Genomic DNA, 11,042 nt, shown 5'->3' with positions numbered 1-11,042 from the left:
GTGGTGGTGGTGTTTTGTGTCAGAAGCTGTTTGAAAAAAATCTGGAGCATTTTGGGAAAAATCACAATTATTCTAATGCCTCAGGGTTGTCATGGCACTCCAGATGTGGTTTTATGCACTTATTGAGTTCAGATGTATATTTGTTCTTGCCAAGTAGGATGGACATTACATTTCATGCACATACGGAGCCAATAAAAGCAGGTGGGAGGTACCCAAGGGTTTTACATGAGGGCGGTTCTTTTTCACTATAGAAGCCAAAATAGTGAGAGGGGAATAGCTGAGTGCACTGAGAAACATAAAGTGAAGCAGCAATGCTTTGCCATGAAAATGCTATACACTACTGCAGCTGGGGATTTGTAGTTGGTGCTTTTCTTTACCTCCTGCACCAAATGAACACACACACCCCGTATGGACGTTATGTGAATACAAAGTCCCCAGAGATAATGGTCCCAGCCAAGGCAGGATGGTTTATTCAAGAACTTCCATCATTCCTTGTTCCTGTGGTGTTGTTTTTGACAACAGAGAGTTTGCCGGGGTTAGGAAAACATTTGCTGCTCTGGACCTTTTGCTTGCATTACTTTCAAAGGTAAGCACTCTCACAGCTCACATGTAGACTAGTGCATTAATGCCAACAATAGCAAAACAAGCACAGGATTAATTAATACCAGCAAGTAATTTTTTTAAGAATGTTTAAGGGAAGTACAACTGCATCAGATTAACATACTCAACGTGGTTTGAGTTTTGAAATAGGAAAGTGGTGCATAAAATAGAATCATTAGTTGAAAAATGTAGTGAAAATTATACTAAAAGTATTATGGATCAAAATCCTAAATTCAAAGCATATGCAAAATATTATGCCTGTAATCCACTGAGGGTCAATTAACCTTTTATGTAAGGCTGACACTTGTCACATACAATTGTTAAGTTATCATTAATTAGTGGTTATTTTTAAAATGCTTTAGGCTTATCCAAAGTGATGTACTTTGACTCGTGACCTTGAAAAAATGAGTAAATGATTAAAAATGACTGACTGATGACCTGCACAGATATAATTTGTACTTTGAATGACTAAAGGTAATCAAGGTAGGTAAGTAGTCCAATGAATACAGTTTTACACAGTTTCCTAGATAACTGAGTACAGGCAGAAGTAGCTTCTTTTTCAGTTAAGATGTGCAACTCACTCCAGTACAATGAACAGGAAGGAATCTTATGTAACAGGATGTAGAGACAATAGGCTTCTTCACATATGGCCACGTATAGATTGTAGATTGTCGTGTGTGCACGGAAAAGAAGTCACTCTCGAATTTGCGTTGATTGGTGGCGTGGTAACCATAGCAACGTTCTAGCATGTAACGTTAGCGCATTTGATTCCGGCTATTTTTTACCACAGTAATACTAACTTAACGTTACTTACCGCGACCGAAGTCGTCTTATGTTCGGTTTCAGATATTTAAATTAAACCTCCGCCGACAGAGCCGTCGTGTTTTGTTTGTGTTTGCTGGGAAACCACTTTAGCAAAGCGCGCTCCTAAAAGGTTGCCATGTTTCAACAGGTTTTAAGCGTCTATTTTGGTTCTGCTCATCAAGCGTTTCTGCGGTTAATAAAGAGGACAGATGTGGGGCGCGATATTTCAGTCTTATATTCAAAGCATTTGGATTCATTTAAGATTAGTGCGGGTTGCTCTTGTTTGCTGCTAGCAGGAACTGGCAACACGGTCAAAGCTTCTACTTGTTTCTTACCCAATTTTTACGTGACATGCATCCTCAGTAGCTTGGCGGGTTTTTAAAATCCTGATGTGAGCGAAAAAAAAACGTTTCCTTTATTTAGTTGGCTACAGTATGTTAAAAATGTAAAAAATCTTGTTTACAGGACATGCCACCAGCATGTTAGCCTACAGCAAAGCTTATCAGAGCATAACATTTTCTGCAAACATATCATGTAAGTCTGCTGATACGGCATGAGAGAGTCATCTGTTGACTCAAAAAGCAGCTAACTACAGTATACACTCATCTCAGTTGAAATAAACATCCTGCCACATAGACAGAAAAACAGCAGATGTTGCAGAACTTTACCTCAACGTTTCGCCAACTGAGCTTAGAAATACAGTAAACAAACAATCTTTTAGGGTTACATTTAACATACAATGGCAACCAGCAAAAACAAATGTGGTAATAAAAAGCCACATGAAGAAGAGTTACTTAAGCAGCACAAGCTGAGCTGAGGTAAATTCTGGTGCAAATGTAACTGGAGGTTTGTGACACTACTTACAAGACACTGACTGTGTTGCATAAATGCTGCATTGTATTGGACAATCAGACTGGGGGCAGAAGGCATTCTTTTAACTGGGTCTTTTATTCTGGCTTCTGATACAACACAGAATCCAAACAGCCTCTTTTAGTAAATTGCCTTCTCCTCGGGCTACATGGCAAAAGTGGAAAGAGACAAGTAGATCTGAGATAGATCACATTAACAATAAATATAATGCACTCAGATCACCATGTGATCTCATTTCCACATTGAGACAAAAATATAACCACACTAAATGCTAAAATCATGCAATAAACATTCATTTAGGAAGATGAGAAAAAAAATCTAAGATGAAACCATAAAATATGAGCTGTCAGAATTATGGGAATGTATGGTTTTTCACTGTAAATTATAAGAAGATTTTCCTCACACTCTTTGCTGTTCCTGCAGGACTTTTGTATACTCCTTGCTGACCAAAGGCAGGTCGTCTCCTCTGAGCATTGTGGTGAGCGCGACAATCTTCTGCAGTGCGAATGGCCTTCTGCAGGGTCACTACATGCTCCACTGCAGTCAGTACCACAGCAAATGGCACAGAGACACACGCTTCATGATTGGTACTCTACATGCTGCTAATAAACCATGGCATCTTTTTAATGAACTACATGATTCATTTGAATGTAATCAGTGAATGTTGCTATTAAAACATTCGATTAATGTTCTTTCCAGGTTTGTTGGTGTTTTTCACTGGAATGGCCATTAATATCCACAGTGACTATATTTTACGAAACCTGAGGAAACCAGGAGAAGTCAGCTATAAAATCCCTAGAGGTCAGTATTTGATTATGATGAGCTCAGTTTTGTTACATTCTTCAGGCAAATAGATTTTTATGAATAAACATTGCTACATATATCTCACACACACACGCATGTTTGTTTTTGTGAATTGTGGGGACTTTCCATAGACTTCTATATATTTTATACTGACCAAACGATATTGTCTATCCCCTAACCCAACTCTAACCCTAAACCTAGCCCTCACAGAAAACATGTTTGCATAGTTATACTTTCAGATAAACATTTATTATTAATTTTTATAACATTATTAATCATTTTTTAACATGAGGCCGGTCCCCACAATGTCAAAAATTTCAGGTTTTACTATCCTTGTGGGGACATTTGGTCCCCACAATGTAGCAAAAACAAGTACACACACACATACATATATATATATATATATATATATATATATCTTAAAAGTAAAAGTAAAGTATATATATATCTTAAAAGTAAAGGTCTCTGGCTGTCTAACACAAGGACATCTCAGCAAAGATTGCAAAAAGAGACATAGTGACCCTAGACCCAGAAAGCAGTTATCTTTTGTCCAGAAGACCTCATGCATCGACTAAAGGGCAAGACAATTTTCTGCTTTGTACTATGAGTCAACAAAGAAATGTGCGAGGATGTGTGCAGTCTGACTTAAAGATGTGTGGTTTAGAAGAGAATACTTACTTAGTTAACTTTTTTGTCAACTCAATCTCTGTGCACTAAAAACATCTAGTCACAAAAACGTTTTTTTTCACCAAATGCCATCTCCAGCTTAAGCAGCTAACACATGAATCATTACCTGTGTTCATTCATTCTCCATCACTAATTATTGCCTCTTTCTCAAGTATTATGTAAATGCATATGCATATCTCTTTATACAGCTGTATGAACATGATATGAGTTAATAATGAACAAATAAATCTTCTGTTCCAGATTTATACACATTATTTATTTTAAGCCTTACTATTTAAAAATACTGAGAAAATCGTCTTTAAAGTTGTCCAAATTAAGTTCTTAGCAATGCATATTACTAATCAAAATTAAGATTTGAAATATTTACGGTGGGAATTTTACAAAATATCTTAATGGAACATGATCTTTACTTAATATCCTAATGATTTTTGGCATAAAAGAAAAATTGATAAATTTGACCCATTCAATGTATTTTTGGCTACTGCTACAAATATACCCCTGCAACACAAGACTGGTTTTGTGGTCCAGGTTCTCACACACACACACACACACACACACACACACACACATATATATATATATATATATATATATATGTATATATATATATATAGATAGATAGATAGATGGATAGATAGATAGATATACACAGTTGTACTCAGTTGTACTATTATTCATACCTTTCGTAAATATGATCAAAGATAACTGAAAATAAATCTGTATCATTAATCCTTTTGATCTTTTATTTTAAAAATTTACAAAAATCTAACCTTTCATTCTAGAATAAGAATTTAAAATGGGAGAGAAATCTCATTATGAAACAAAAAATGTTTTTCTCTAATACACATTGGCCACAACTAATCATACCCTTTTGTTCAATACTTTTTACAACCTCCTTTTGCCAAGATAACAGCTTCTTAAGACTGAAGACTGAACTTCCTTAATCCTGAATTCAGTTCTGTACTTAGTATTCCCACTGTGCTTTTTTTAGGAGGATTGTTTGAGCTGGTCTCTGGTGCCAACTTCTTTGGAGAGATTGTTGAATGGTGTGGATACGCTGTGGCCTGCTGGTCCTTTCCTGCTTCGTCTTTTGCTCTATTCACTATCTGCTCCATTGGGCCTCGAGCCTACCACCATCACAGGTGCTGTACCAACTAACACAAACTTGCTCCAAAATCTAGTGAGGGCCCTTCATTGGCACACTCAGTGTGTGAAGGTTTCATTTTCCGGTTCTAAAATGCTGCCTTCTAAGTCTCTGTTTACACTACAGTGTTTTAATATTAATTAACAATCCTCGTCTACACAGGCGTCTTTACTGTGTTTCAGAAACACTCTCTGTCTACACTACATACCTGAAAATGCATGTCACATGACCATTCATGCACACTGGGCATCCGTATTTACAGGCTGCATATGTCATCAAGGATGTTTTATTTTAAAAAAGTAGCCGTAATAAAATTAAATCTTGTTCTTTGGGGTGTCATTTTTTTTTACTTTACAATTTAACGACCACTTTTCTTAAATGAAAACGCCCTGATAACGTATGCAGCCTCTAAATGCCACATCCGGAGGACGCAGTCTCCAAAATGAGCAGGATGTTATTGTTTGCACAGTTGTCGAGGATACACAGAGCGAATGTGGGCAGTCACGCCATCGTTTTCAAACGTCTCTGTGGTCCGTTTACACTGAGGCTACGTTTACACTAGTCCTTTTTCTTTTAGAACGCATAGCTTTTGCTACGGTTATGTCTGTTGTTTACACTACTCCAGCATTTTCAACCCTCAAAAAATGAGACCTTTGAAAACGCTGCGATCGTATTTCCTAATAATGTGCTAGTTAGCAAGTTTAGCGGCTAGTTAGCAAGTTTAGCGGCTAAACGTGGCTTAAGTAAACAGGCTCGTCACTCCACAAAGAGAAGAGAGGGGCGGGGCGAGCAGAGCTCATTAACATTTAAGGCAACCTTGTCTAGAACAGGATGATTTTGGCAGAGGTGATTTTGGCAAGGTAAAAAAGGTGTTATTTACACTACCATTGAGAAATTTGAACCAAAGCATGTTACAGACTTTTCATCAAGACCCTAAAGAATCATATCAACTTGTGGAAAATGGGCATCCTATGACACCTTTAAGGCTGCGTTTACACTAGTGCGTTTTTGTTTTAAAATGCATAACTTTTGCTACGGTTACGCCTGTCGTTTACACTACTCCGGCATTTTTAACAACGCTGCAGACCCCGTCTTATTTTAAAAACTCCGGGGCTGCGTTTCAGTGTAAACGGACCAAAACTGAGACTTTTGAAAATGCAGACGTGGCTGCCCACAATCGATCTGCGTATCCTTGACGACCTTGTAAACAATAACATCATGCTCATTGTTGTACCCATAGATATGTGCAGGTAAATGCATCATTCGACCACTACAAGCACGTTGACGCATCCACCATAGGGAATCTACCTATACACATCTATGCTTGTACCTGCGTGAATGGTCATGTGACATGCATTTTCAATTGTGTAAAAAACGCAGAGAAAACGCTAGTATAGGATCGCTTTCATTTTAAAACGCCATTTTAACCAGAAGCCACACCCATAAAATGTACAAATGACCACGCCCACTTTTACAGGAAGAAAAAGGTGAATAAACATTATTTATATAAAACCAAAAAATGGTGATATAAAGTTTATGTTCAGTAGGACACCACAGCATTAGCTTTTAATGGTGATTGACACTTTAAATCAGCCCAGAACAGTTTTAGCATTGACATAGCTGTGTCTCATTTGGAAGGATGCGCCCTCCGGAGGTGGTATCCTTTGGAGGTCGCATCCTCTGTAGGATGCGTATGCGGAGTGTCCTCAAGCCTAGAATTAAATGAGACAGACTTCGTAGGACAGAGGTTAGAGGAAAAAGAAAGTATCACGTTGCTATGACAACACACTAACAGTCTACACTGGACTCGACAATTGTTGTATCACGCCGCGGCCGCCTAGTTGCGCTCTAACACTAAATAAATAAAGGAAAATTATTTCTAAACTTGGAAAGTAATTTGAAAAGAAACTGTTTTTGACTTGTTTTATTTTATTGCATATTTGAGGAGTTGCAGCATAAGTACAACTGACATCTGTTACAGAAAAAATGAAAAGAAAAAAGGAGGACAAAAATGTATTAGTTTCACTTTTTATATTTAAACACCACATCGTCGCGTGTGTTTACATCTGCCGGCATCGCAATTTATTTTCAAATAAATGACTGTTGGTTACTGCGACGCAAAGAATTTTGGGTTATCTGTAGCAGCGAAGGATACACCATATGCATCCTCCGAATTCCTGCGAAAGAAGGACGCATTCGAAGGTCACATTTGGAGTGTCCTACTTGCTTCTCTGAAATGAGACAGCCTCTATGACGTATGTAGCCTTCGAATGCAGCCTCTGGAGGGTGCATCCTTCGTAATGAGACACAGCTAATTATTATATGAAGAGTTCACTTGCAAAAACCCATAAACGCCGCTTTTTAAAAAAAATAAATAAATAAATAAATAAAATAATAATAATAATAATGAACTGTGTCCTGCGTTATTCTCCACATATAGCGCAATCTCAACCCTAAACACCTTGTCAAAAAAGCTGGTATTGTCCACTTTCAAGGCATGGCGATTTCACCTTTTACTACAAGCGCCCTTGTTGTTTGTGAACAGAAGCCGATATGTCCATTTCAGCAAATCAGCGTGCTGTATGCAGGTCAGGTGACAAGGCTACTTTCAAAAGACGTGCTAGCTGAGAGGAGCTGGTCAAATCTGACTAAAAGTGATCAAGGACAGATAATTTTGACGAACTTGACGAACCTGTGAAACGAAAATAAAAGCTGAAACTTTTTCAGGGAACCTTGTAAAAGCAAAGCGTTACAACGAAACTTCTCCCTGTATTGCATGTAATCACAACCATACAGTCTAAACAAAAAAATACAGTCTATGATGTCAGGCGTCTAATTGTCATCTGAGGAGATTACAAAGATTAAACACGTTTTTGTTTAACTCTAAAACATAAGGTGAAAAAAACACTTTCAGTGAATTTTAATTTAGCAAGTTACCTGTATTTGTTTAGGTTATCATTACTTAATCAAAACCCACCTGCAGTTTGATTTATATTACTTGGAACGCACAAATTGTTTTTTTTTTTTTTTGCATATATACTTTGTATAAGGTTTTATTTTTATATGTTCTGCTTTTACTTTTAATTTCACTTAAAGATTTGGTAATTTCGCTTGTTTTTGTCATTTTTATTAGTTCTTTCATACATCTATATATTTTTATTAGTTTTAGTAAACTAATTTTTGTTTATTTTATACTCCAAGCTAAACTAAATGAAAATGAGAATTGTTGTCTTAGAAATTAGCTAAAATATAATAGTAGTTTTTTTAATGTGTTATTAACGTTTATTTTATTTCAAGCACCTTTTTTTATGGTTGTATTTTTTGTTAACTATAATAACCCTGGTCAAAAATCCAGCATCTGGCACACAAACTAACGTTATGGATTATAATAAAAGGCTTTTGTTTTTATCTTATGCAAACCTGGAAGTAAATGCCTTGTTTTTCTTCACAGGTATTACTTGGAGAAATTTAAAGATTACCCCAAATCAAGAAAGGCTGTGATCCCTTTCCTGCTATAATTTAAGTGGAAAAACAGTTTTAGCCCATGAGAACAAATTCAACTTGCACTATTACTAAACTACAAGTGCTGATGTTACTGCAAGTCCTACGCACAACCAAATCTCACAAAATGAAGCATTTCTGAAACTTCGTATTTTTTTTTAATACACAAATAAAAACCTATGTTTCCATCTGTACATAGTGGAGAATGGTCATTTATATACATATTCCCATTTGCACACGACTCATCATAAAACACTTCATCAGTCATAAATAAGTATAACCGCTTAAGTGTCACAGGTGCTTAAGAAACACAAATGTGCAACACGGCTGTTCAAAGTCCACTGAACCGAATCATTTCTCAATGTTTTGCCTTCAGTAAATGTTTCACCACTCAGAATTTATAAGCAACAGATTTAATTTCAGAATTTAAAAAAAAAATTGCTTTCTAACTATTTCCATACATGTGTGCATGAGAAGCAGAGTGTGTATTTTTACCTTGTTATTAGACAGACAATCAAGCACTTAAATTAACTACGATAAACCACACACAACCCTGATAATCCATCAACTCCATACGTTATTTCTTTCACTCCTCCCTGCTTTTAAGCTGCCGTTCGTTCTGCACTGAACTCTTCGTCACCTTCTGCAGGAGCCACGTGCCAAAATGAATACCAGCAAATGCTCCACCGGCTAACCAAAACCAGTTCTTCCTGACCCAGCTCTGGTTCCTCATCTTCTCTGTCCTCACCGGAAGCTAACGTCTTCAGAAGAGGAGGATCTGCAAAATGCAAGTGAAATGGTTAGGAAAGAAAGGGCTAATCAACTGGCACATGAGCGGCTGATGAAAGTGTTGTGATCGTTACTTATTTGTATATAGTTAGACTCAATTTCATTGAAAATAAATGACTTCAAGGAACTGGACTGGGCAGGCTGAAGAAAATACATCCCTGTTGAACAACTGTACAAACTAGGATATGTTAGGCTGTTTTTATTATTGATATTATAGCTCGATAAAAATAAAACTCATTATATTTGCAAATTTTAGGGTGTGTAAATATAGAGGGTTTTAAGGTAAATTAAATAAATATATATAATAATACAATTAATATATTATTTATATAATATTAATGTTAAAATTAAAATATTCTTTATAATACAAATTTTATTTTTTTAGGGTGTGTAAATATAGTGGGTTTTAAGGTAACAAAACATACAACAAATCACTTCACCAGAATAATACCTGTTGTTTTTTTATTATTTGCGGAGTGAAAGATATTCACATACAATATTCTTTGTAATTAAACCTAAAAAGAAATAAAACTTATAATAAAATAAAATAAAAAAAATTATAATAATACAATAAATATATTATTTATATAATATTCATTTTAAATTTAAAAAACATTGTTAATAATGCAAATTTTATTTTTTTAGGGTGTGTAAATATAGTGGGTTTTAAGGTAACAAAACATACAACAAATCACTTCACCAGAATAATACCTGTTCTTTTTTTTCTTTTTTTTTTAATTGTTACTATTATTTGCAGAGTGAAATATATTCACATACAATATTCTTTGTAATTAAACATAAAAAGAAATAAAACTTATAATACAATTTTTTAAAAAATTATAATAATACAATGAATATATTATTTATATAATATTAATTTTTAATTAAAATATTCTTTATAATACAAATGTTATTTTTTGGGGGTATGTAAATATAGTGGGTTTTAAGGCTACAAAACATACAACAAATCACTTCACCAGAATAATACCTGTTGTTTTTTATTATTTGCGGAGTGAAAGATATTCACATACAATATTCTTTGTAACTAAAACTAAAACTAAAATAAAACTTCTAATAAAAATTAAATAAATATATATAATAATACAAGTAGTATATTATTTATATAATATTAATGTTAAATTAAAATAGTTTATAATACAAATTATATATACACACACACATACATACACTACCGTTCAAAAGTTTGGGGTCAGTACATTTTTATTGTTTTTTTTTTTTTTTTTTTTTTTTTTTTTAAGAAATTAATACTTTTATTCACCAAGGATGTATTAAGTTAATAATTAAAAGTTTATTAAAAGTTAATAATAAATAATTTACATTGTTATAAAATATTTATATTTTGAATAAACACTGTACTTTTTAAACTTGTTATTCATGAAAGAATCCTGAAAAAAGAAAAAAAAAAAAAAAAAAAAAAAAAAAAAAATCACAGGTTCCAAAAAATATTTGGCAGCACAACTGTTGATATTATCCAACATTGATCATTCTAATAATAAATCCGCATATTAGAATGATTTCTGAAGGATCATGTGACACTTAAGACTGGAGTAACAGCTGATAAAAATTCAGCTTTTCATCACAGGAATAAATTCTATTTTAAAGTATGTCAAAATAAAAAACATTATTTTATATTGTAAAAACATTTTGCAATATTACTTGTTCTTTATCAAATAAATGCAGCCTTGATGAGCATAAGAGACTTCTTTAAAGACTATTACAAGTCTTACTCACCCCAAACTTTTGAACGGTAGTGTGTATATATATATATATATATATATATATATATATATATATGTATATGTATATATATATATATATATAT

At 34.3% G+C, this 11,042-nt stretch overlaps 1 protein-coding gene across 1 annotated transcript; it reads left to right on the top strand.

Moving 5' to 3' along the window:
* Positions 1 to 261: 261 nt before the first annotated feature.
* On the top strand, positions 262 to 8,604 carry srd5a2a (steroid-5-alpha-reductase, alpha polypeptide 2a). Its single transcript, XM_051114394.1, has 5 exons — positions 262 to 586; positions 2,698 to 2,861; positions 2,974 to 3,075; positions 4,757 to 4,907; positions 8,361 to 8,604. The coding sequence occupies exons 1-5, from the start codon at positions 312 to 314 to the stop codon at positions 8,425 to 8,427; spliced, it is 759 nt and encodes a 252-aa protein (XP_050970351.1). The 5' UTR covers positions 262 to 311; the 3' UTR covers positions 8,428 to 8,604.
* The last annotated feature ends 2,438 nt before the right edge of the window (positions 8,605 to 11,042 follow it).

Source organism: Labeo rohita, chromosome 1 (genome assembly GCF_022985175.1).
Source record: "Labeo rohita strain BAU-BD-2019 chromosome 1, IGBB_LRoh.1.0, whole genome shotgun sequence".
In the NCBI taxonomy this organism is placed as follows: Eukaryota; Metazoa; Chordata; class Actinopteri; order Cypriniformes; family Cyprinidae; genus Labeo; species Labeo rohita.
This window is presented reverse-complemented; position numbering and strand designations above follow the sequence as displayed.